The sequence below is a fragment of the Pipistrellus kuhlii genome, unplaced genomic scaffold (assembly GCF_014108245.1).
Source record: "Pipistrellus kuhlii isolate mPipKuh1 unplaced genomic scaffold, mPipKuh1.p scaffold_m20_p_13, whole genome shotgun sequence".
In the NCBI taxonomy this organism is placed as follows: domain Eukaryota; kingdom Metazoa; phylum Chordata; class Mammalia; order Chiroptera; family Vespertilionidae; genus Pipistrellus; species Pipistrellus kuhlii.
The window spans coordinates 38496811-38523742 of NW_023425438.1; the positions used below are offsets into that span (position 1 = coordinate 38496811).

The 26932-nt window shown below is 42.5% G+C and overlaps 1 protein-coding gene across 10 annotated transcripts; it reads left to right on the forward strand.

Moving 5' to 3' along the window:
* LOC118717540 (STAM binding protein) lies at positions 1-26932 on the forward strand. 10 transcript variants are annotated; one of them, XM_045580917.1, is made up of 11 exons: positions 126-143; positions 433-562; positions 2162-2379; positions 10829-10904; positions 11172-11267; positions 12701-13064; positions 16475-16599; positions 17502-17639; positions 23333-23445; positions 24209-24308; positions 26281-26932. In XM_045580917.1, exons 3-11 carry the CDS (start codon positions 2174-2176, stop codon positions 26335-26337), a joined length of 1275 nt encoding a protein of 424 aa, XP_045436873.1. In that variant the 5' UTR covers positions 126-143; positions 433-562; positions 2162-2173; the 3' UTR covers positions 26338-26932. The 10 variants fall into 10 exon arrangements, 9 of the variants coding, with proteins under 9 accessions (XP_036291619.1, XP_036291621.1, XP_036291618.1 ...); XM_036435726.1 differs by lacking the exons at positions 126-143; positions 433-562 and adding an exon at positions 1-82; XM_036435725.2 differs by having other exon boundaries at positions 46-562.

Genomic DNA, 26932 nt, shown 5'->3' on the forward strand with positions numbered 1-26932 from the left:
AATTAAACAAGCCAGCGGGAATGGGCGGGGCGGACGCCGGATGTGACGTTTGCGGAAGTCCGAGTGCGGTCCACTGGGACAGGTGGGGAGAGGTCCGGGTGCCCGGGCTCTGAGCGGGGTCTGACTCCCGGTGCGCAGCCGCTGTGAGTGTGGGGCCTGGAGCCTTCGCCTACCCCGCACCGGCCCCCTGCCGGGCCCGCGCGCGAGGCCCGCGCCGGCTCCCTTCCCCAGCCAGGCCCGGCGGGTCCCGGCTGCTCGCACTCCAAAGACCCAGAGACCTTGGATGATTTTGTGTCCTGGGTTGGTCCCTTGGGCTTGAGTGCCTGCAAGGAGGAGGAGGAGGCCTGAGGAAGTTGTCAGGGGGGTCCCTGTCCACTCCCCTCCGCTCACTCCTGCTGCTGCTTTTCTCCTCCTCCTGTCTCTCCTTCCCAGCCCTCTGCGACACCTTCCCCCATTGTGCGGATGCTGAGCTCCCCTCTGGAGAGTTGCTCGGCCCGGTAGTACCGGCATCGCTTGCTGGTTGGAGGTTGCATTCGCGACTCAGAACATCCTCTCCCGAGAGGTACTGAGATGTAACAAGCATCCTCTGCGTCCGTTAGCTGTAATGGTCCTGGGCTGAGTGTACTAATTAGGCAAGTTGGGGGGAGCTTTTAAGTATGTGGGAGGCTTTCTGAGCCCCTAAAAAGGCCTTGTGGGAGGTGGCATGCCTTGCATCCCTGGTAGTACCCACAGCTTTCGTGCTATTAATGAGGGTTTTATAGAAAGGAAGCTTAAAGGAAGGAAATGTGACCTAGAGTTAGAATTGGCCAGGTGAGAGCTATCTCTGAGAAACAGGGGTTGGAGTGGGAAAGGAAACTGGAATGGGAGGATTTCTGGGCAGATCAGAATCCTGACTGAAGCAAATGATCTCCTTTGGGAAGGGGGAGGGTTTAAGATTGAAAAGACAAAATGGGACCAGTTGGCACAGGGCCTTGAATTTCAAAAAGTCATTCTACTATAGTTTGTTTATTCTAGACTCTAGAGCAGCTGGTTAGGATGTGCTGTAATTCAGTGTGTATCAAGTACCCAGAGTCTTTTTGGAAATGGTGTAGAGCTGTGGTCGGTAAACTGCGGCTTGCGAGCCACATGCGGTTCTTTGGCCCCTTGAGTGTGGCTCTTCCACAAAATCCATGGCCTGGGCGAGTCTATTTTGAAGAAGTGGCGTTAGAAGGAGTTTAAAGTTTAAAAAATTTGGCTCTCAAAAGAAATTTCAATCGTTGTACTGTTGATATTTGGCTCTGTTGACTAATGAGTTTGCCGACCACTGGTGTAGAGTGACATCTGATGGGAAGCTGGAATCTGATTCTCACAGCAGCGATAACTAGAAAGGTTGTAGAGTTAACTGCAGTGTGAGACCCAGGGAGGGAAAACTCCCAGGTTTTTTGCTTCCAAGTTAACCTTGTGCCCCTTTGTTATTCAAAGAGTGCTTAGTCTTTGAAGATAGATTTGAGTAAATTGTTTTCAAGACCTAAATTCCTTTCCCTGAATATGATGAATGATGTAGATTGACTGAAATAGTGGTTTGGTGAGCAAAGTTAGGATTATGAGCATACATCCCCATACCAGTTTCCCTAACTAGCCTTATGCTCCAATATGAAAAAGCACACCACAGGGAAATGTCAGTTATTCTCAGACTGAATAAAAAGAATCAGACTTGAAGTCAGATTAACATCATGGAAGTTCACTTAGTGTACTCTGCCAGCTACCAGGGTAGATGGGAATAAGTAGCTGGGAGGAGAAATAATGCCAAAAATATAAGGTGCTGCCCCTCCTTTGATGGTGCTGAGGACAGGACCACATAATGACGGAGTAATTAGTATGAAGGGTAGAACGGAATTCCCTGAGGCCCATTATCATTATATTTCTTGAACCACCTACTGACGGCACAGGAACTGGGATTTTGAGACTGCCAATCTCATCATTGTGATATAGGCTTCCTTGAAGGTCTCAACCTTCTTGTGGAAATGAGACCTTATTTGGTACGAGCCATAGCATATGGTATTGTTCTCTGAATGTCTTCATAAGGTAGAGGCTTGTGGAATAAACACACTATGTGCTAGGTTGTGCTGGGATGATATGGGCCATGATGTTGATGCCATCCCTCTTCTCTTTTCTGTCTCAGAACTTCTTGGTAATGATGTGTGACCATGGAGACAGAAGCCTCGCTCCCGAAGACCGGGTGAGGGCTCTCTCCCAGATGGGTAGCTCAGTGGAGATAAACGAAGACATTCCACCCCGTCGGTACTTCCGCTCCGGAGTCGAGATGATCCGAATGGCATCCATTTATTCCGAGGAAGGCAACATTGAACATGCCTACATTCTCTATAACAAGTACATGACGTAAGACACCTCCAGGTTCTTTTTCCAGTGACTGATGCCTCACTCACCCTGCTTTTGTGCTCATTTATTTGTTCAGAATTGCTAAAACTAGAGAACTTTACGTCGTCATTAGCATTAATCATTTGTGCTGGTGGCTCCTACATATTGGCTGTCCTTGACATTCAAAGACATGAGTACTGAAAGTGCTATTATCATGACTCAGTAATTTCATGAGTAAGAGACTGATTCTTTGGCTGTGCCCACGTGGCTCAGCTGTTAGTCAAGAGAGTTGGTGGTTAAACTGTACCTGTTTGGTATTGATGAATGTTTTTCCTCTCCTCTCTCTGTTAATCATGGGATTAATGCTGAGGAATTACTAATATTCCTCACCTCAGTTTATTTTGTAGCAAATTGAGTGATTCGGGAAAAAGTTTTTTTCTTAACTTTGTTTTTTAACCATTCTGATGCAAATCATCAAATAAGTATTGACTAACTACAGTTGTGTGGCTCCCTTTAGTTGCTTAGCATCTTAGGTAGGTAGGCAGCATAAATAAAATAAATTCTGTACAACTAACAAGGAGTAACTCCTAAATCCTCAGTCATAGTGAAATGATATGTAATTTAGGAAGGAAATAATGTTAGAGTGTCTCATATATAATTCCTAGTCTTTTTCTTTGAAAATACCAGGGCCTTTTTAAAAATAGTAATTACAGTATATTTGTATGGCTTTTAATAGTTCATAGAGTATTTATTTATTTATTTAAAACATATATTTTATTGATTTTTTACAGAGAGGAAGAGAGAGGGATAGAGAGAAACATCGATGAGAGAGAATCATGGAATCAGCTGCCTCTTGCACCCCCCCACTGGGCATGTGCCCGCAACCAAGGTACATGCCCTTGACTGGAATCAAACCTGGGACCTTTCAGTCTGTAGGCCGACGCTCTATCCACTGAGCCAAACCGGTTTCGGCTCATAAGAGTTTTTAACCTGCATTATTTTATTTGATCTTCACAGTTCTGTGTGCATTTAGTAGTGTACATCCTCCTCCCATTCTACAAATGAGGTAACAAACTCAGGGTTTAGGAATATGCTTTGTTCAACAGTTTGGAGAGACAAAACCCAATGTAGGTTCTGTTCTTTTTGTTTTTCCTTTTGGCAATGTTCTGTTGTTTTGGTTTTTGCTTGTTTTTGTTAACCCTCACCTGAGGATGTTTTCTGAAGGGCCTTCTGAGTTCTATTGCCTGACATAGGAAGTACTTTGAGGGCAAGAACCATCTTCATTTAACAAATACACATTGTGTATACCTATATGTACTTGGCACTATGCTAGGACCTGGATAACTTAGTAGGTAAAATGGCCCCTACCCTTATAGGTGTACCTTTTTTGTTATGGGAGAAGACAATAAAGAGAGAATCAAATATAGTAACTATATAGTCACAAAATGGGAAAAATGCGATGAAAGCAACAGAGAGTGCTATGACTGAGAATAAGCAATATCTAAATAAATAGGGTAGTCAGGGTAAAGTCCGTCTGAGAAGATGAGATTAAACTGAGACTTGAAGGATACAGTAGAGCTGGTCATGGTGTTTGGAGCGTAGCAAGAGAGGAAGAATGTCTCCAGAGGAGGTCAGAGAGTTAGGAAGGACCAGATATTGCAGAACCTTATAGGTTTGTGTTTTATCTCGAGAGCAATAGAAAGCCATTGAAATGTGTTAAGTGAGGTTGTGACCTAATCTTATATCTTAAAAATATAAATTTTGGCTGCTGCGTGGTGAATGATGGAGTATTGAGAGAAGGCAGGGACTTAGTCAGGAAGCAGAGCCATTCAGGAGCGGGCTAGTGGCTTGAAGGGACATGGATGTGGTGTACTGGAGGTAGAGTTCATGGGATTTACTTATAGTTTGAGAAAAATGATAATATAAAGATTGACCTCGGCTTTCTTCCTTTTGTAATTTAGAACGTGGTGGTCTATTTACTGAAATGGGAAGAATGGTGTTGAAAAGGGGAGATTCAAGAGTTTAGGTCTGAGTTTTTTGTTTTTTTTAAAAATATGTTTTTATTGATTTTAGAGAGAGAGGAAGGGAGAGGGATAGAGAGATAGGAACATATCGGCTGCCCCCCACCAGGGATAGAGCCCACAACCGGGCATGCACCCTGACTGGAAATCTGTCCAGTGACCTCTTGGTTCCTGAGTCGACACTCAACCACTGAGTCATAACCGTCCAGGCCTGGGTTTTCTTTGACATGTTAAGATGTTAAATTTGAGATGCCTGTGAGATATCCAAGTAGAGATGTCCAGTAGGAAGTTGAATGTACCAGTCTGAACCCAGAGAAGTCTAAGTTGGAAATACAAGTGCCGGAGTCCTCAGCACACGATGGTTCTGAAGCCATGAGAACCACAGAGACTTTCTAGCACAGATGTCGTTAATCTGGAGCCAGGAACCTACAGGGATTCAGAGCTAGAACTTGGTGTCTATGAACTTGGTTGGGGAAAACTTTCCTTATTTTTACTAACCTCTAACTGAAATTTAGCATTTTCCTCGATTTTGAATATAGACCTCAAATGATAGTAGTATTAATAATATAGGCATACCTCGAAGATATTGTGGGTTCAGTTCCAGACCACTGCAATAAAGCAAATCATGCAATAAAGTGAGTCACATCAATTTTTTTTATTTTCCAGTGCATATGAAACTTATGCTTATACCTTGCTCTAGTAAGTGTGCAATAGCCTTATGTCTAAGAAAAAAACAAAAAAAACCCAAACCCACATTGTACATACTTTACTTTAAAAATACTTTTTTTCTAAAATTGCTAGCCATCATCAGAACCTTCAGCCACTTATAATCTTTTTGCTGGGGGAGGGTCTTGCCTCTATGAAGCACACTAAAATGAGGCATGCCTGTATTTGTAATTTTGTCACCAATAGAAATCAAGATATTGTCATATCACATAATTTTTACTGCTATCTCAAGGTAGCATTTACACTTAATATCACCTCATAATTATAGTATAGAATTATTAAATCTGTGACAAGATCCTGGTTTTTTTTTTTTTTTTTTTTTTTTTTTTGCTTTGTTTTGCTTTTAACGAAGCAACAAGGTTGAGTTGCAGCACCTACAGTGAGACAATTCCAAACGCTGCTCCAGGCCGTGTCCTGCCCGACCGAAGGCCCAGCACAGGAAGTGTCCCTGTCGACTCCTGTGTAACAGGCCCCAGCAAACTGCTGGCGTCCACATTAAGGTGACCAGACACCCCGCTTTTGGCGGGACAGTCCCGATTTTTAAAAAAATTGGGACTGTCCCGCCAAAAGCGGGGCACAAGATCCTGTTTTTTAATGTAATAACAATACATTAATAAATGCATTAAAAAAGATCACCTTAGTAAAGAAGCACATGTTACAATTTTTCATATTTTGAAAATAATATTTCAGTAGAATTGGCTTCTTTCAGTCCACAGACCGACGCTCTACCACTGAGCCAAACTGTTTTCGGCTAGAATTGGCTTCTTTAGTAATTCTTTGTATTTTATTCATTCATTCATTCATTTATTTATTTAATTAGTTATATCTTTGAAAAGATTCTGAGGAGGAATCATCATCTGTAGGCTTCATCAGATGCCAGAAGGATCTGTAGCACATAAAAGGATCAGAATCCTGGATAATGAGACTATAGAATGAGAAAAGGGGTCCGGGACTGAGCCCTGAGGTTGGTTAGTGGAGAGAGGGCAGGCAAGGGAGACTTTGAAGGAAAGTTCGAGAGGCAGGAGGAAGTCCAAGTGAGAGTGGGACCGTGAGTCAAAAGAGGTCAGTGTTTGCAGAGAGGAGCCAGCAGGGTCAGATGGTGAGGATTTGGATTTGGTAACGTGATGTCATTGGTGATAAGCAATTTCACTAGAAGGATTAAAGAAGTACTTGATTAGAGTGGGTTGAATGGTGAATGAGCAGTAAGAAAGTAGAGACAGTGAGTATACCGTGATTAGACTTTTTGTAAAGAAGTAAATATTTTTGGCTTTGCAGGCCATTTGATGTGTTTTGTAGTGTGAAAACAGCCATAGACAGTACATGAATGAAAGGTTGTATGCCTGTGTTTCAATGAAACTTTATTTACAAAAGCAGATGGTGATCTGGATTTGACCCACTAGCACAGTTTGCCAAGATCTGGCATAGTCAACTCTTTGTAGAAGTTTGGATAGGAAGTAAAGTGGAAAAATGAGGAAGTAATTGAAGGGGGACAAGGATTGTATAAAAAATGCGGTGTGTGTTTTAAGATGGGAGGTTCTAGAGCATCTTTTTTGCTATGGAAAAGATACTGTGGAGAGAGGCTGCTGTTACAGAAAAGAGAGCGTTTGACTGTAGCAATAAACTACTAAATAGGCAAATGGGTGGTAAGATTAAGAGGACAGGGATTCTCGCCCTGAGGTTGAACGTCGACCTATGAACCAGAAGGTCACGATTCAATTCCCAGTCAGGGCACATGTCCTGGTTGCGGGCTTGATCCCGAGAGTGGGGCATGCAGGAGGCAGCTGATCAATGATTCTCTCTTATCATTGATGTTTCTATCTCTCTTTCACTCTCCCTTCCTCTCTGAAATCAATACAAAAATATATATATTAAAATGAGTACAGGGGTTCTTAAGAAATTGATATTTTCTGACTTGATGTTACTATGAGTGGCATGTGTTAACAGCGAGACTGATATGGGGAGTCTGTCCCCGTATATGGTTCCCCTTATAATATGATGAATTAGGCTTAGAGGAGAGTTGAATGAGAGAAAGGTGGTTTGTGGCAGCTCATGTACTTAATTTGTTCGATTTGGGATATAATTTGGGATTTTGTTGGATGGGCTTGACCTGGATCAATAAATCTAGCTACCTTTATTTTTCTTACAGATATCATTAAGACCCTAAATCTGATTCTTGAAACAACAGGCCCTAAGGGTAGGAAAAATGTTCTAGCTCTATTCTCATTCTGTTTTTCTGCTGCGTTTTACTTGGTCTGTTCCTGTCAGTAACAATGGCTCACTTTGGCAATTATTACAACTGAGGAGAGAGGAGGCAGGGGGGCAGGCATTCACGTCACCACTCCTCTGCCTCCCCCACTATTGAGAGTCATTGTTCTTGTTCTAGACCTTTTGTGGATCCTTTAATTCGGGGATTTAAAAGGTATGTTTGTTCTTTTCCTTGGAGCAGTTCAGGCATCTGAGTGATCTCAAGCACATTCCCCGCCTCAGAGGTTTTCCCTGCTGCAGGAATGCTTTGCCTTTTGCAGACCCTGGGGTAGAAGAAAGACCTTCAGCATATTAAAGCAGCACATACTTTCATGATGAGCACAGACAGTAATCCAGGCAGTGGATTCTTTCACAGCTTTTTATGGTCATTGACCAGGCTACATAGAAGGGAGTTACAGAGGACTTCAGCAATTCCTGTCTGCTCTTTGAGCTCCTGAAACACAAACCCGCTTTCTGAAAATGGCCTGTCACCTGTCCTGACAAGGGTTACTACTGGAATTGGGGTTTATAAACCAAAGAAGTCTTCGTCTCTGATTATACTCACTTTGCTGATTAACTTTTTAAGATTGGAAGAAATGAAATGAGAGTCCTTAAAACATTCATGTTATGTAATTTCTGCTTGACTTTTTGAATTAGTTATTTTTATACAAGTTAATATTTGTTCAGGATTAAACTTTTTTCCCAAAGCATACAGCAAGGGAGATATTAAAATGAAAAGTCTCATCTACTATAGGTAACTACTGTTATATACTAGAAAATGTTTATGTCCGTGCAGCACATGGGCTCACATGTTTCTCCTTGTTTCTCCAAGCATGAATGAAATCATACAATATACTTCGTTCTACAACTTGTTTGTTTTTTTTTGTTTTTTTTTTAAAGTATATTTTATTGATTTTGTACAGAGAGGAAGGGATAGAGATGGTCAGAAACATCGATGAGAGAGAGTCATCGATCAGCTGCCTCTTGCACACCCCCTACTGGGGATATGCCCACAACCAAGGTACATGCCCTTGACCGGGATCGAACCCGGGACCCTTCAGTCCCCAAGCCGACGCTCTATCCATTGAGCCAAACCGGTCTTGGCTACAACTTGCTTTCTTAACAGTCCTACCTATCTTTCCATATCAGGACATTCTGATTCATCTCACTTTGCCTCAGGGCTATTTCTTCTGCCATATCTCTTCATGGCTCTCTCTCCCCCAGTTCTTACCGAAATGCCACCTTGCCAGTGATGCCCTTAGCTGGCCAATGTAAAACCTTAACCCTCCCCTCCCCCCTGCCCCCCATTACCCATTTCCCTTTTCTAGCAATGACTTTTCCTCTACATACTTTTTGTTTTGTTTGTTGTCTGTCCCCCCACTGTAATGTACACTCTTTGGGGAGGAATTTGTGACTGTCATTCACTGTCAAATCCCTAGCCTTTACAGTAATGCCTGACCCCATAGTCGATGCTCTATAACTATTTGTTGGATCAGTGGATGGGTGATTATGTTATTTATCGCATTTGGGTACACCATAATTTATTGAATAAACCTGTCTATGGCATTTAGTTTTCTAATTTTCCCTGCTTTTATAAATAATGCTATATAAAATAATCTTATACATATACCCTTGTACTATTGTATAGGATACATTCCTAGAAGTAGAATTGTGAGTTTAAAGGATAAACACATTTTGAATATTTAATAGTTGTATCCCACTCCCTAAGAAAAAAAAACAAAACAGTATCAAATTATAGGTCACTCATTTTCCTGTATCCTTGCCTAACTGGTTGTAATTAACCTTTAAGACTTTGCCAAGCTGAAAGATGAAAATGATACATTAATTTCAATTTCTTTCATGATAAAGTTGAATACCATTTTATATTTATTCACCGTTTGTATTTACTTTTCTCTTTATCTCTTTCCCCCACATTGTTCTATTAGGTGGTTTTTCCTGTGTTTTTGCCAATGATTCTCTTTGTTTTGGTACATATGCTCTCTCCAGGCTGTAACCAGAGCCACCCAGAGAACAGTATACATCTGGGCCACAGCTCTTCTATGCCTTGAATGTTTCTAGCTGTAGTGCTAATATCTTCATCTATTCTTCTTGTTCATATCTTTTATTTGTTTGCTTATTAGTAAAAACAGTCATATGAGTACTTAGCAGATGTTAGCTATATGTTAGGCACTGTGCTCAGTTCTTTATTTTTGTTATCTCTTTAAGCATCACAGCTATCCTATCAGGTGGTATTATTTTTCTCCATTTCTATGTGTGTATACACACACACACACACACACACACACACACACACTGAAGAATGGTGAGATTGAGTAATTTGTCTGAGGTCACAGTAAATAGCCAAGCCAGGATTGAACCGGGGCAGGATGGCTGGCTCCAGAGCCTGTCCTCCGAACCACTAAGCTCTCTTTCCTCCAGTATGGGAAGGGGGTTATGTTGCCCAGACTCTGCTCTCAAGAGTCCCTTCTGCCCATATGTCCCCATTCAGAAAATGGACAACAGTTGAAACAAGAGAAAGGTATTCATGTATAGGTCGGAAAGTTTTATCCTTTTACTTATAAACTAGGTTCTACTCCCACTGTTGTCTCATCCACCCTCTTTCCCTTGCCCCCTACTTTGATTAGTTACTGTATATACTTCCTGTGGAATAAATAGATATACATATATATCATTGTCCTCTTTCTTACAAGGAAGCATACCATATACACTTTTTATTTACACTTTGATTTTTTTCATTCAGCTCCTCCAGAAGTTTAAGTCCATTCTATTCATCAGATCGTTATTGAGTGCCTCTTTCTACAAGGCCCTGTATTGGTGTTAGAGGAATATACAAAGAGGCATGAGACAGAAATCCCTCGGCCTTGGGGACTTTACAGTCTCTTCCTTCAGGTTGTATGTAATACATATAACATGAACATATTATGTACCGGTATTATCTAAGCTTCTCGGTACTTATATGATGCAAGGAATGTTCCTTGAAGGAGCATGGATCCCAAAGGAAAACAAGCCAACGATAAAGGTCACATGGGGCTGCGAGTAGAAATAGAACATGGGTTTTCCTTTAGCTTCCTGCCCTTGGCTGCTAAGCGCTTCTCTGAAGGATTATTTGTGACTGAGATCCTTTCATTGGGAAGCCGGAATGTCTTCCAACGAGAAAAGAATGTCTCTGGCAGAGTGTTTTTGGGCAGAGGATAGGCTCCCCTCCCCCCGCCCCCATATTTTTGTTGTGGGAGTCCGGTCCTGGCTGCTGCGGGCCTGGTTTGGGAGAAAAGAGAGACTCTCTGTTGCTGTTTATAGGCTAGAGGTGGGCGGGGAACATGGCCTGCCTGCATGGGCCTGTTCCTCCTCGCCTGCACATCTGGACCCCGTCATGCAGTGGCTGCAGGAAAGGGAGGTGCATTGCTTCGGAGTCTATGGACAGTTCTCTGTATCCTCACCATTCTGATCTGTTTCCTTAGGCTCTTTATTGAGAAACTACCCAAACATCGAGATTACAAATCGGCTGTCATTCCTGAAAAGAAAGACACGTTAAAGGTGGGTCTTCATTTTCATTGGTGCCCATCTAACAGCTTTGCAGTGGCACACACTGACTTCAGGGTATAGTAGTAGTGGCTGCATCTGAGCATCAAATCCTGCAATAGGAGATGAGGCCATTTCACCAGATCAGTGTGAAACAGCAGGTATGGTACAGTAGGGAGTATTTTAAATTGGTTTTGGAAATATTGTTGCCACTGCCAACTTGACTTTTCTATTTAATTAGCTTGGACTTGTTCTAATTTTCAGTATTTCTGTCTATCTCAGAAATTAAATGAGATTGCATTTCCCAGAGCAGAACAGCTGAAGGCAGAGCTGTTAAAACGATATACCAAAGAATACACAGAACATAATGAAGAAAAAGTGAGTATATAATAATAATAAAAAAGGAAATTAATTTATTTTCTTAGGCTGTGCCCTGTGATACTTTACTATTTTTGGCAAAGACCAGAACTCAGAAAAGTAGAACGCAAGTGTGTAGGCTGAGTGTTCTAACACAGATTTAGCCTGCCTGTCTACCTGTTTGAAATAATAGATTGCTTTTTCCAAGCCGTTTTCAAATCAGTCCGGCTAGGAAGAGGCAGTTTAAGCTCGCGGAGGAGCTCCCAGGGCGCCCTCGGTGGTCCGTGTCAGATGTGCGTGCTCCCTGCAGGCGTCCACGTTGTGCTGCAGCGCTTTGCTGAGCTCTGTTCTGGACTCTGCTGGGAAAACCAGCAGAGAGGCGAACCGTTATGAGGCATATATTTCTTCATTTTTTAATCCTCACTGGAGGATTTTTTTTTTTCATTGTCTGACTTTTTTAGAGAGACTAGAAGGGAGATAGGGAGGGGATGAGTGAGGAGAGAGAGAGAAAGAGGAGAGAGAGAGAGGGAGGGAGGGAGAGAAACATCTATTGGTTGCCTTCCAAATGAGCCCCAACTTGGGCTGGAGATCAAACCTGCAACCCATGTATGTGCCCTTGACTGGGAATCAAACCTGCAACCCTTTGGTACATGGGCCAACCTCTAACCACTGCTCAGGGGTTTCACTGGCCAGGACTGTGAGGCATATATTTCTAAGTCACCGAGTGAGAGAAAACCTTAATGGGGGATATTAGTACTTAATATTTCCTGTTCACTAAAAGTGTTGCTCTGTGTTGAACTGACCACCAGAACATTTCAGAGGTTTCATTTTGGATTAAAAATTCAATAGAAACCACTGAGACTGGTTTGGCTCAGTGGATAGAGCATCAGCCTGCGGACTGAAAGGTCCCAGGTTCGATTCCGATCAAGGGCATGTACCTTGGTTTCGGGCACATCCCCGGTGGGGGTGGTGGGAGAGGCAGCTGATTGATGATTCTCTCTCATCAATGTTCCTAACTCTCTATCCCTCTTTCTTCCTCTCTGTAAAAAAATCAATAAAAAAAAAAAATTTCAATAGAAACCCCAACATAGCAGGTATGAGTTTGGATTTGGTTCTGTTTTATAGCCTTACTTGGGATATACAATAGAATAAATGCATGGCACAGTTAGAGAATAAAACTGTATATGATACCAGTTATGAAATGCAGACAGTAAGTTGCATCAAGATTTCAATAAAGAAGAAAATACATTAGTTAGAGTCATTGGGAAGGGTACTGAGGGGAATGGGAGAAGAATAGCTATATGGTGGCTAGATAGACAGGAGCGGGTGACTTCCATGGGTGTAGAGGTACTCAGGGAGCATGAATCCTGTGTTGTAAAATCAGGCCAGAACAGAAGTTCATTTTGGGAAATCCCCCTGCTGAATAGCCTTGTCCTCCTATTCTTTCTTTTTAGAAGAAGGAAGCAGAGGAATCTGCCCGGAACCGGGCCATCCAGCAGGAGATGGAAAAGGAAAGGCAGAGGGTGGCACAACAGAAGAAGCAACAGCTGGAGCAGGAACAGTTCCATGCCTTTGAGGAGATGATTCGGAACCAAGAACTAGAAAAAGAGCGGCTGAAAATTGTGCAGCAGTTTGGGAAGGTAGACCCTGGCCTCGGCGGCCCACTGGTGCCTGACTTGGAGAAGCCCTCCCCGGATGTGTCCCCCGTGGCGCCTGTTGCACCCACACAGCCTTCAGACTGTAATACAACTGTGAAACCTGCCAGGCCACCAGTGGTGGACAGGTCCTTGAAACCTGGAACATTGAACAACTCAGAAAGTGAGTCCTTTTGCTCCTGCCCTCTCTCATCTTAGCTGCAGCTAAACAGTGTGTCATTCTGGGGGATTCTGCCTAAGATTTACCTCCATGATCCCACTCATTAGGCTGTGGTCACAGCTTCCATTTGATCACTATCGCTAGACTGCATCCTGTATTATGAAAGTGGCCTTTTCTTAAGCCATATAATTTACCTGGACCTTGATCAGTTTTCGGAAGAACTAATAATATCCTTGAAAGTCCCACCCTCAGCTTTAAAAGGGTTATACAGAGATTTGAAATGTTCAGTGAACTAGAGACTACCATTGGCCCTTTGTAAAGGACACTTGAAATTTATTTTGCTGCTTTGTGGTGTGACAGCTGACTTTAATGAATTCGCACCAGCTGGGCTGAAAACCTCCTGATCCTGAAGGAACTTAGTCAAGGTGAATATTGTGAACTAGTGACCCGGTGCACAAAATTCGTGCATATTAAAAGGGGATTAATTAGAGGAAATAATTCGAAATTGCTATTTGCCCTTTCTCTATAATAGAAGTGTCAGAGATGAAAGAAAATTAGTAAAATGTATATGAAAGCCTTCTCCTGTCAGAGACTGAGGCTCACCACGGGACTCAGAGTCAAGTCCCCGCCCACCCACATGCACCTCAAAATCGAGTGAGACCCAGACCTGGTGGCTCCCCACATTTGGCTAGATCCAGACCTGGCCAGTCCCACCCTTGTCAAGGCCTTCTGGGCAGAGGCCATAGCCTCAGTTCCCCTGGCCTGGTGCCAGGATGGGGGGCGTGGCCTGAGGTCCCCCAGCCCAAACTGGGGTGGGGTCAAGCCTTGAGGTCCTCCGTCAAGCCCCGCCAGGTGGGGGACATGGCTTGAGATCCCCTGTCAAGTCCCACTGGGTTGGGGCACAGCCTGAGTTACCCCAATCCAGCACTGGGAGTGCACCTTGAGGTCCCCCGTCAAACCCTGCTGGGTGGGGGGGCGTGGCCTGAGTGCCCCTGTCAAGCCTCACCTGGTGGGGGGCACAGCCTGAGGATCCCCTGCCTGGCACTGGGGCGGGGATGGGGGGGAGCAGCCTGAGGTCCCCCTCAGGTCTCTGATGATTGCTTGTTAAGGCTCCTTAAGGGAACTTGGCCTCAGCTGTGGGTGCAGCCATCTTTGTGATGGAGTGATGGTCAATTAACATATTCTCACCTTATTAGATAGGCTAGTAGGTGATAATTCAGTCTAGCTATAAACACCATTAGCAGTCTTTCCTCCTCTCACTAGTGATGGACTATCTGAGAAAGTAACAATAGCTTCAAATTGATGAGTATACCTTAATTGTTAGAATAGATAGTTTTGGGTAGGAATATGCTTTCAAGTAGTCTTTAAGGAAGTCTGCTTTGCAGAAGATCCACTTAAACAGATGATGTGAGTGGGCCAGGGCTGCTGGACTCTGAAGCCTAGCCTTTAGGGTTTTCCCCACATACTCTGCAGACTTATCTCTCACTACCGTTCCCTCACATACAGTCTGTGCTTTGGTCAAGTTGGACTCTCATATTCCCAGAACAGTCCCTGGACTATCTTATCCAAAGAGGTTTTTTAACATTTGCCCTGAATCTAAAATCTCCTTTCTCTATCTCTGCCTTCCCTGATTTCTTAACGTTTTTCCAGATCTTCTTCTCTTCAATGAAACTGATTCTAAAAACTCCCAGAGCTCTTATTATCGGTAGAGGTCATTACCTGATAGTACAGTCATCAGTCAATAACTAGGTTTGTTTTTTTTGTTTTTTTTATAAATATATTTTATTGATTTTGTACAGAGAGGAAGGGAGAGAGATAGAGAGTTAGAAACATCGATGAGAGAGAGTCATTGATCAGCTGCCTCTTGCACACCCCCCACTGGGGATATGCCCACAACCAAGGTACATGCCCTTGACCGGATCGAACCCGGGACCTTTCAGTCCCCAAGCCGATGCTCTATCCACTGAGCCAAACCGGTCTCGGCAATAACTAGGTTTTAACTTCCTGCCTGCTAAGGGCTTGAGTGTTACTCCTCTCTGTGTTCCCTGTGGCTGAGCACAGAGTCTGTTTGGTAAGTGATTATTGAATTGAAAGGACTGAGCCAAACCTTCATTCAGAATCCTCAGATACCGGCATCAGACTGCCACGTGACTGCTTGGCTCCTGGTCTGACACTGTAACCTTTATAGTGGTCCAGATCCTGCTTTTAAGTGTGCAGAAGCAGAACATCCTCTTTTTTCTTTTTTTCTTTTTTAATGAAAATGTGTCCGTGAAAGATACCCCCGGATTTTAGCCTGCTGGCTCTCTCACGGGTTTCTCCCTGTGTTCAGGAACTGGGTCTGTTCTTGGCATTCTGAACCAGGCTTATAAAGCTGCTTTGTTTGCATATGCCTTTTATGAGGACCAGAAGGATTTTTTTGTTTTATCATTTTTACTTTCTTCTAAATTAATAAATTCAGAAGTAAGTAGTTGCCCATATTACTTTCTGTTACCTAGAATATATTCTGGTGTGTTTCTTTGAAAGGCATATCTTTTATCTAAAATAAAAGAGATATTTAAGATAAAAGTAAAAATTTAACTGAATGAGGAGGTTATTTTTTAATTCTTTGTATTAATTCCTGAATAGCTCAGAAATTTTATATATATATATATATATATATATATATATATATATATATGTATACACACACACACACACACACATATATATATATATATATGTTTTTTATTGATTTCAGAGAAGAAGGGAGAGGAGAAAGAGATAAAAATATAAATGATGAGAAAGAATCACCGATTGGCTGCCTCCTGCATGCCCCTCACTAGGGATCAAACCCGAAACTCGACCAGAATCGAACCCGGGACCCCCCCAGTCCGCAGGCTGACGCTCTATAAACTGAGCCAAACTGGCCAGGACAGAAGAAACTTATTTTAAGTAGTAGTGTACCCTTGTCTTGAATAATTGAAGTCTTTTTCTTTTTAAAAAAATATCTTTATTGATTTTTAGAGAGAGAGGAAGGGGGATAGATAGAAACATTGATGAGAGAGGAACATCATTTATCAGCCGCCTCCTGCACGCCCCCGACTGAGGATGGAGCCTGCAACCTGGGCATGTGCCCTGACTAGGAATTGAACCGTGACCTCTTGGTTCCTGGGCTCAACTATTGAGCCACACCAGCTGGGCTGAAGCCTCTTTTCTTCTCTTGAGATCTTGTACTCCCATTGGCTATGGTCAGAGGTTGGAAATGAGTCTTTATAACCCTCTTCCTTCTGCCATTTAGGATGAAATTCCCTCTCACTGTCTGAAGTTGGGGGCGAAGAGCAATGATAGGACATTGCTCTCCCAGGGTTGACAGCGCTGTGTGCTTGGGAAGTCCCTGCCCATGGTCTCAGATATTTCCCTTTTCTCCGTTACAGCTCCTACAATTGATGGGCTGCGCCACATGGTGGTGCCCGGGAGGCTGTGCCCACAGTTTCTCCAGCTAGCCAGCGCCAGCACTGCCCGCGGAGTAGAGACGTGTGGCGTTCTCTGTGGAAAACTGGTAAAAACAAATGCTTGTCTGAGCTGAGACTTGCTTCTCCCCCCCGTGGCCTCTTGCAGCTCTGACAGAAGATAAGCATGGTCAGTTACTCTTTGTACCAATCCCTTTGCCCAGGATAACCATGGACAGCAGCCTAATGCAACCTCACTTTGAATCTGGTGACCATATCTGATCGATTTCAGAGTCCCTTGAATTTAACTGATTATTTTAATGCCAATAATAAGAAATGCCTACTTCTACACTTGGTAGGAAGATCCAGTCATTATCTATATACCTTTTTTCAAGCACCTGCTTTATGGTAGGACCTGGGGGTATGAAATATGTTAAGACACACGTAACATGTGTCCACAGATAGAACCCAAGCACTTTGGCAAGGTGGGAGATGCACACCAAAAGATAAGTAGCATGCTGAATAGTATGTACAATACAAGCACTAAGAACTTGGAAGAAGGAAAGAACATTGAATGGAGGCTCTTACAGACCCATTACTCACTGCTGAATGAATAAATACGAGTAAATGTATGAAGTGGAATAGACTCGGCCTGAGCCTTAAAGGATGAGAGGTACTTAGAGAAACAGTAACGGGGAAACTACTTAAGACCTGAGCAAAGGAAGAGAAATGGTACTGTGTGCGGAGCTTCCTGAGAACCACCAGCAGACCCATTTCACTTCAGAGGAAATTCCCACGGGGCTGTGGCCATCTGTGACTAGCAGAGTGCCCCCAAGGGAATGCACATGAGCAGTCAAGGTTGTGAACCACGGGCGGGGGACTCAGGGAGCAAGGTGCAGACTGGGGTGGGATGGGCCTTCACTCATACAGATGTTGAGCTTTTCACTGCTGGGACAGAGTGGGGTTGCCTAAGTGCCCGGGAATCATGATGGGCTGTTTTCTTCATCGACAGATGAGGAATGAATTTACCATCACCCACGTTCTCATCCCCAAGCAAAGTGCTGGGTCCGATTATTGCAACACGGAGAACGAAGAAGAGCTTTTCCTCATACAGGACCAGCTGGGCCTCATCACGCTGGGCTGGATCCATGTAAGCGATGCCGGGCTCTCGGGCCAGTCTCTTCTCACGATGTTGTCAGCACACTGCCAGTTTTTTTCTTAGAGCAAAGTGAATCGCATTCAGAGTATTTAGATGATCATGTCTCCCGAGATGCGCACTTAACTTACCTAGCAAACTTTACTGCTTATGCTCCAGTATTGATTTCTGGGAACTACTCAGGGCTTTACAATTTTTTAATTAATTATTTAAAAAAAAAAAAAATGGACTTGTTTTCCTGATGTCCCAGATTCCTTGTGAGTGTGAATGGTGATGGAATGAATGCTGGCCTAGAATATAAGTGGACATGGACTATGCCTACTTCATACATAGTCTATATGTTCCTAAAAGTATATAGCTCAAAATATTTTAAATGAGCCAAGGAAGTTAATTCAGAGGTTTGCATTTATTTTTTCTTAAAGCAACATATACCTTTTGTAAACCAGAAGGGCCACCAATATAGGTGATTTTCAAGTATCTGCATATCTTATGTAATCTTTTGGTAATTTTCAGGTAAAAATATAATTCTAAAGATTATTTCTTAATTTTTCTTTCTTTTCATTTTCAATTCCTCTCTCTCACAGACCATGTGAGAGTGAGGAATTGAGAGCTTTTTATTTTGTGTGCCAGGGTTACATACAAACACGTCAGCTCCCTTCAGGATTTGGAAAGATGACTCATACTTGTATGTTAGGATTTGGGAAATACCTAGGCGGCAGTCCCTGTGCCTCTGTCCTTTATTCAGTTTCAGTACATAAATAGATGTCTTCCATTGTGTATCCCCATTGGACAGAAATCTTGTTCCTTCTCTGCCAGGGGTTACAGATTTAAGTAAGATATGATTCTGGTTTCATGAAGGAAATTAGACACAGAGACAAGTTATAACTCCTCACAGGAGGCAGATTGGGCCAAGTGCCTTGAGGAGCGAAGAGAAGCCTGTGGGATTCAGAGGGGGGAGGATCACTTGGTATGATTTATTAGAATTTTCACAAGATGGGCCAAGGGAGAGTTCTGTGTGAAAGGGAAGGCACTGGGACAGGCAGACGTGCCCGGAGCATTGAGGTCAGTTTGCTGGATTGTATGGTTCATGCCAGGAAATGGTAGCAGATAAGCTTTAACGTGATACATTGGGTAGACAAGCAGAATAGTTCTCCTTTTTAGTAAGTTCTGGTAAAGACTCTTAAAGGTTTTTTCCCCCCTCTATTTGTTATTCTTTCTTCTTCTATTAACATAGTTGACATTATATTCATTTCAGTTGTACAGTATAAATTTACATTTTGAGTAGAGCAAACAATACTTTAGAAAAATTAAAATAAAGGCAGTTTTAAGATAAGTTGAGGCAGAGAGATTATTTAAGAGGTTTGTGTGGTTATATATTCTAATTCTGAGAGCTAAGATGATGGCATTGTGCTTAGGTAGGACGAGATGCATGTAGGACTTCAGAGGATGTGGGGAATGAGTAAGAGGAGGAGGATGAGTAAAAGTCAGTGATGACTTAGAGATTTGGGGCCTGACTTGTGGGAGTGGCAGTGATCATCTCATAAGCAGAAACGGGGGCTCTAGGGGGAGGACTTATTTTGGAAGTGGGATGAATGGTGTTCAGTCTGAGCATGTTGAATGGAAGGTACTAGTGAGACATTAAATCTGTGGAGATAGTTGTCAGGCTGTTGGAAATGTGGCTGGAGCTTGGGAGCAAGGCCAAGGCGGAAAGATCTGGGAACCTCTGCATAGAGCTGATCTTGGAAGTCTTGGAACTGGAGGAGAGTGGGGAGCAAGAAGAGATTCACTGGAAGCCTTGGGGACAGGCTCCCTGGGGGGACATAGGAAGCAGGCAGGAATGAAGCAAAGAGATGTAAGAGAAAGATGAGCGTAGTGCTAAGGCACAGAAACCAAAGGAGGAGACATGTTTTAAGAAGAAACTTCAGGCCGAAACCGGTTTGGCTCAGTGGTAGAGCGTCGGTCTGCGGACTGAAAGATCCCGGGTTCGATTCCGGTCAGGGGCATGTACAAGAGGCAGCTTATCGATGACTCTCTCTCATCGATGTTTCTGGCTCTCTATCTCTCTCCCTTCCTCTCTGTACAAAATCAATAATATATATATATTAATATATATATATATATATATATTTTTTTAAAATATATTTTATTGATTTTGTACAGAGAGGAAGGGAGAGAGATAGAGAGTTAGAAACATCGATGAGAGAGAGTCATCGATAAGCTGCCTCTTGCACACCCCCTACCGGGGATGTGCCCGCAACCAAGGTACATGCCCCTGACCGGAATCAAACCCGGGACCTTTCAGTCCCCAAGCCGGCGCTCTAGCCGACGCTCTATCCATTGAGCCAAACTGGTCTCAGCGAAAATCAATAAAATATATTTTTAAAAAAAAGAAGAAGAAGAAGAAACTTCAGGCCCAGCCTGTGTGGCTCAGTGGTTGAGCACTGACCTATGAACAAGGAGGTCACAGTTAGATTCCTGGTCAGGGCACATGTCCGGGGTTTTGGGCTGGTTCCCCAATGTAGGGCATGCAGGAGGCAACCAATCAATGATTCTCATTGATGTTTCTCCCTCTCCCTTCCTGTCTGAAATCAATAAAAAAAAAAAAAAAAAAAAAAAATATATATATATATATATATATATATATATATATATAAACAACAACAACACAGAAATTTCAGGATGTTAACTATGTCACATGCTGCAGAGAGCTCCAGAATGATGAACACCTGGATGAGCCTGTTGGATTTGGGGAAGTCACTGGTGACCCCAATTTAGTGGGTTTTAGGCAGCAGTGGGAGTAGATTATAAAGCTGAAGGAGTAATGGGGATGGAGGTTATGCTGATAGTGAAATGCACACTACATTTTTGAAGAACCTAGACCTAAAGGAAAGGAAAGGAAAGAGGGGATTCCTGGTGGCTTCAGGAGTAGCCAGGTCGAGAGAAGATTTGCTTGATTTATAGTTTAGTATGAAGGACCTGAATATGAGTTTTGTTTTGATTATGGTGGTTTTTTTTTTTTTTTAAACCTTTATGTTTGATATATATATGAAAGCACATAAACTAAATTATGAACCAGTTAGCAAACATCTATGTATACTAACTACAAGAAATAGAATATTGTTCATTTTTAAGGTTTGTTTCCATTTTTGTTTGTTACTTGTCTGAATGTGTTTTTAACACCAGTGAGCCAGCGGAGGAGATTGTAGAGGGCAGGAAAGACAGGTACAATGGAGGTAGGAAAGTGTCAAATCAAAACTAAACAAAGGACATTCATCTTCATATGGGGGAGAAAACACTCATTCCTCTGAGACAGATTTGAAGGCAGAGAGAAAGAAACAGATTTTTAAAAATCCTCAAAGATATGTTTTTTTTCCGAAATTTTTAGGGAGAGAGAGCAACATCGATGTGAGAGAGAAACATCTATCAGTTGCCTCCAATACATGCCCCGATCAGGGATTGAACCTGCAACCTAAGTATGTGCCCTGATTAGGAATCAGTCTTGCAACCTTTTGGCATATGGGGCAATGCTCCAACCAACTGACCGCCTGGGCAGGGCAGAGACATTTTTGAGGTTATATTTGGAGAGGTTGAGGGAAGTCAGTTTGGTGATCTTGATTTCAACAAGGTGGAGTCTAGAGTCACCATCCAGTGGGAAGGAGACGGGGGTTTAAGAAGTGGAGGAGATGGGAGAAAATTGGTTTAGACTTCAGAAAGAACTTAACCGCAAATGAATAAAAGGATTTCTAATATCAGTAAGGGCCCAGGTAGGAACAAATTTAGATCCTAAATTGATAGTATTTCCCCATGATATTTCTGTCCATTCTATCTTAACTTGGGATTAAAAATAAAAGCAGGCCATTGATATGCTCAGATCTTACAGTTCACAAGAGGAAAATGCAGAAGATCCAACCTGCAACTCAGCTATGTATGTGCCCTTGATCAGGAATGAAATGCTCTAACCACTGAGCACACCAGCCAGGGCAAGGCAAGGTTTTTTATTTAGTTGAACAATTATTTATTGAGCCCCTGATATGTGTCTCTATATTGTCTATCCAGTTGACCCAGCTTTAGATTGGAGGTCTGGTTGGCCTGCGTAGGCCTCATCTGTTCCCAGTTAGAATTCCTGGCTCTGAGATTTAACTTTGGGTGGTGGGCATGTGATGCAATGTACAGATCTTGTAACATAGAAACCCACACCTGAAACCTATGTGTTCATATTGACCAATGATACCCAATTAATTTAATTAAAAAAAAAAAAAGAGTTTCTGGCTCTGACTATGGGATAAAATGTGTTGGTACAGGCAATTTGTCCTTAGCAGTCTATAGGATCATATTATTGTCAGGTAGAAACTGTTTTTCCCTGTAGTCACCAAAATCCATACCCACCCAGTGAAGATCTGTGTATGGCTTTATGTCACAGTTAACACGTTCCTGTCCTGCAGACCTCTTCCATAGTGTTCTGTGGAGTGGTGCTTCCCAGACAAGGTGGTACAGAAGAATCATTTAATGAGCTATTTATTATTTATTTTTGATCCTCTCCCGAGAATATTTTTTCCATTGATTTTTTTTTTTTTTTTTGAGACAGTGGGAGGGGAGGAAAGAGAGAAAAATACTGATATGAGACACATCAATTGGTTGCCTCCTGCTTGCACCCAACTAGTGCTACAGATTGTATCAGCAACTGAAGGTACATGCCCTTGGCCAGCAATCCTTTGGTCCATAGGCTAGCACTCGATAACCACTGAGCAAACCAGTCAGGGCTAATAAGCTTTTGGAAAAAAGAGAAGTTTTTTTCAGGATGGATGTTTCTAGGGGTGGAGCACAGGGGCCTGTGCTTTTGACAAGCTCTTCAGGAGCTTCATTTTTTGCATGGCAGGCTTGAAAACACGGCTCAAATATACTGATAGATTTTCTGTGCTTTTCTGTTAGTGAAGGTCGGTGGACTTTTTGAGTCATATGGGGCTTTCTTTTTCTATTCTTGTTCTCTAAAATCACACCCCCTCAAAGGTGAACATGTATCATTATATGGTGTTCATTTGTATACAAAAAAATGCTTAATTAAACAATTCAATAACTGAGAACAAATGAGATAAACGGAGTGTACATTTAGGTGGTGTTCTAACCTCACATTTCAATATCGTGGTCCTTTTCCTAAACATGACAGGTTCCTTTGTGCGACTTCACTGCCCACTGAAACCCCAGTCACCCCTGCCTCTTACATCCTTGGATGATATGCTTTAATCACTGGACAGCCTTTCCCCCTTTTGCCTTAGAGCCCCAGACTCATGTTTGACCTTTTAGCCTCTCTGTCAGGAGGAAGAATCATTCACCTAACTGTGGTTAAGTCCTTGATGTCTACCATGTTGAAGTATTGTTGGGCAGCTGTTCCATCTATTCCAGAACGGATGCCTCTCTGTGCAGAGAGAGCCTGTGAGGAGTTAAATAAGTTGTGATGGTCAGTTAGGAATTATGAGTCTCTTCACATACTCATGTTAGACAACAGTTGTTTACACTGCTGGAAAAGAAGTTCATTACTTATCATGAACTTCAGGTGTACCCCTCATGGCTGCAATGGCTTTGAACTTGAGGAGACTGTGGCCAGCTAGCTGCTGAGAACCTTCCTGCATGGGCCAGGGTTAGCTGTGTATTCTAACTGCGTGTGTCTCTGACTTTTTTTCTTTTCTCAGACTCATCCCACACAGACTGCCTTCCTCTCCAGTGTTGACCTACACACACACTGCTCCTATCAGTTGATGCTGCCGGAGTCAATAGCCATTGTTTGCTCCCCTAAATTCCAGGAGTGAGTACTAGGATTTGGTTCAGGGGGGCATTATAAGGAGGCAGGGGGGAAGCCTCAGAGGAAAGGGCCTGTATCACTCAGACCTTGTGGTATTAATTGGCCGCTCTAAGAGACTTCCTTTAAGTCTCATATCCTGATAAACCTGGTACGCTTGTGTTTTTTAAAAAATATACTTTTATTGATTTCAGAGAAGAAGGGAGGGAGGGAGGGAGGGAGGAAGAGAGAGAGAGAGAGAAACATCAATGATGAGAAAGAATCATTGATCAGCTGCCTCCTGCATGCCCCCTACTGAGGATTGAGTCCACAGCCCAGGCATGTGTCCTTGGCCGAAATCGAACCTGGGACCCTATAGTCCACAGGCTGACGCTTTAGCTGGTTTGACACTGAGCCAAACCAGCTGGGGCTAGGTGCTTTTCTAAGAAAAGGACATATGAAATTTGAAGTGTTTGACTTGAAGCAATAGGAATTTTAAGAGATTTTTATGTCAGATTAGAGAATTTTAAAATCAAACATTATCTCAATGTTAACTTCTTTTTCATTCTAAATCCTGTTATTTACTGTGAATTCCCCTAGCAAACTAGTGTAGTGATGACTCATTCTCTAACTCTGATTCATTCACCAGAGAAGAGACTTACCAGCCAGTATACTTCTAAGGTGGTCTCAGAATGAGTTCTGCCCTGCTGTGTGTGTGTGTGTGTGTGTGTGTGTTAAGGATTGGGGGGCCACATTTGCTTGATTCTGGGCCTGCTTTTTCTTTTTCCAGAACTGGGTTCTTTAAACTAACTGACCATGGACTAGAGGAGATTTCTTCCTGTCGCCAGAAAGGATTTCATCCACACAGCAAGGATCCACCACTCTTCTGTGTATGTATCTGTGTAGGAGGATTCAGGGCTGTGCCTCAAGCAGGGCTGATGAGGTGCATTGCCTTTCTGACCCACATAGAAGATTAATCTTATCACCTCTCTTCCCAAATCGTCCTATTACGTGGGAGGCAGGTGGGATGGAAACAGATTGGAGTCTTAGCTCTACTACTTAAGAACCATATGTATTTGACTTTCTTGTGCCTCAGCTTTCTACCTGTAAGTGGGGATAATAATAATAATTCCCACTTTGTAGAGTTATTGAGAGGGTTAAATGAGATAATATACAGAAAATACCTAGTGCAGTAAGCTGGCTTATTAACTGTTAGTGTTTTTTTTTTCTTCATCAACATCAGTTGCTAAGCCTATCTATCTATCTATATATATATATATATATATATATATATATATATATATATACATACATATAAGCCTAAGCAACTGTCTGACCGTTTGACTGTCTGACTGGTAGTTATGACACACAATGACCACCAGGGGGCAGACACTCTGACCGGTAGCTATGACGCATACTGATCACCAGGGGGCAGGCGCTCAATGCACCCGGAACCTGAGAGGAGGGAGCCCGATTCTGGGGGGTGTCACTCGAGAACTGTCCTCTCGCAATCTGGGACCCCTCAGGGGATGTCAGAGAGTTGGTTTCGGCCAGATCCCCACAGGTCAGGCCGAGGAATCTCACCTGTGCACGAATCCGCGCACCCTGCCTCTAATACTTCAATAATAGATTTGAAATCATAGGGAAAAAGCCACTTACAATAAGTAAAGTATACTTGATTGTGGAATTTTACTTAGATAATAGGACTTTATGACCTTCTTAGGAACTTTTTCCCATAAGTTGAATTCTGTGAATTAAAAGTTTCACTTGCTGATAAGCTCAATGTGTTGCAGTATGCCCTCTAATCTAATGTGATAGTGTCACTCCACTCCGTGCTGGCCATGGAGTATTATTTCTTAGGGTTCGCTGAAAAGTGACCAATATGGAAAAGAGACTCAGAACATTGTCATGTAAAGGGAACTGGGGTGTTTAGAAGAGAAACTCCGGGGAAAATCTGAGAATTGGCTTTCCCGTTAGAAGAACTGTTGAATAAAAAGATATTGGGTGCATTTCTTATGACTCAGAACTAAAACTTAGATCTCTTGGAATGACAGTTTCCAGCTGAGAATGAGAACAACTTTCTGACAGACCTGTTTAAAAAAAAAAAAATAGCTTAGTCTGTGGAATTGTGCACCTGAAACCTATATGATTTTGTTAACCAGTATCACCCCAATAAATTCAATAAAAATGAAAAAATATTAGGTTAAAAAACCCTTAAAGAAAAGTATAGGTTAGAAAAATAGATTAGTCCACCTTGGAAAGTAATAAATGTCTAGGGGCCAGGATGTTAAAGCAGAGGCTGTGCAATCCCCCAAATGTCAGGTTTTCAGTTAAAAAGATTCCTTTTGCACATGCTTTGTTATCTGGTTGACATAGTGACCCCAAAAAATGGCAATGAAGTCAGCAATTCTTTTAGGTTCACATATACCTTTTGAATGACTCTAGATCACAAGTGTCAAACACAAGGCCCGCGGGCCAAATCCGTCCTGCCAGGCCTTGCAATGTGGCCCGCACCGTGCTGTCATCACTGCACTCCCCTGCGTTTCCATCACAATGACAGTTTATGATTGTTCAGTAAACCATTCGGCCCGCGATTTAGGCTGGATTTTAGATTTTGGCCCCTTCTCTGATTGAGTTCGACACCCCTAGTATAGATACACTTGAAAAATAAATGAGGATAGATAGGCCCACACTGGAAGTAATGATTCCTAGACCCTTTACCTTCTTAACTGCCAGTTAAGTAGCAATCTGGCTTCCAAACTGGGAACTGCTATCCAGAATGAGCATTTTAAAGTAAGAAACGTTAAAAAATGACTTCAGAATGTTCTAGGACTTCCCTTTCTTCCTTTTTCTCTGTTTCAGAGCTGCAGCCACGTGACTGTTGTGGACAGGGCAGTGACCATCACAGACCTGCGATGAGATTTAGTCCCAACACCTGTCAAGAACTCTAAAACCACATCAGTGTACTGTAGCCCCTTAATTTAAACTTTCCACAAAGCTCCAGAAGCTTTTTTAGGCAGAACAGAAAGTGAGTATCATCTGGGAGAGAACTCTTTCAATTTCTGGTTTGAAAAGAAATATTTGGATATATATTTCTAGGCAAGTCTGGAAAATAGCACGATCATGCTAAAGCAACTTTTCAGTCGGCCTGTGACCAAAAATGTACTCGAAAGAAGGGTATAAAGAACGCTAATATACTCTTTGTTCTTGTTAACATTTTTTCTTTTTCTTTCAGCTCTCCTAATTTCTCTGCCAACTTGTTTATTTTTTACCTTTGGACTAATTAAGGGCATCTTTGCAGAAATTTGGAAGCCACTCAGAAAATCTCTGTGTTTTCCCGTGGTTTGTGGCAATGTTAATAAAGTTTCTTATGAGAGCCAGGGACAGCTCACTATGTCTGACCAGATGGTGAGCTTGACAACCCTGAAGGATGACTTTGTTGGGAATTACTAATATGTTATTTAACAAATATTTCAGGATATTTTTTCCTCTACAATAAAAAGCAATTAACTTA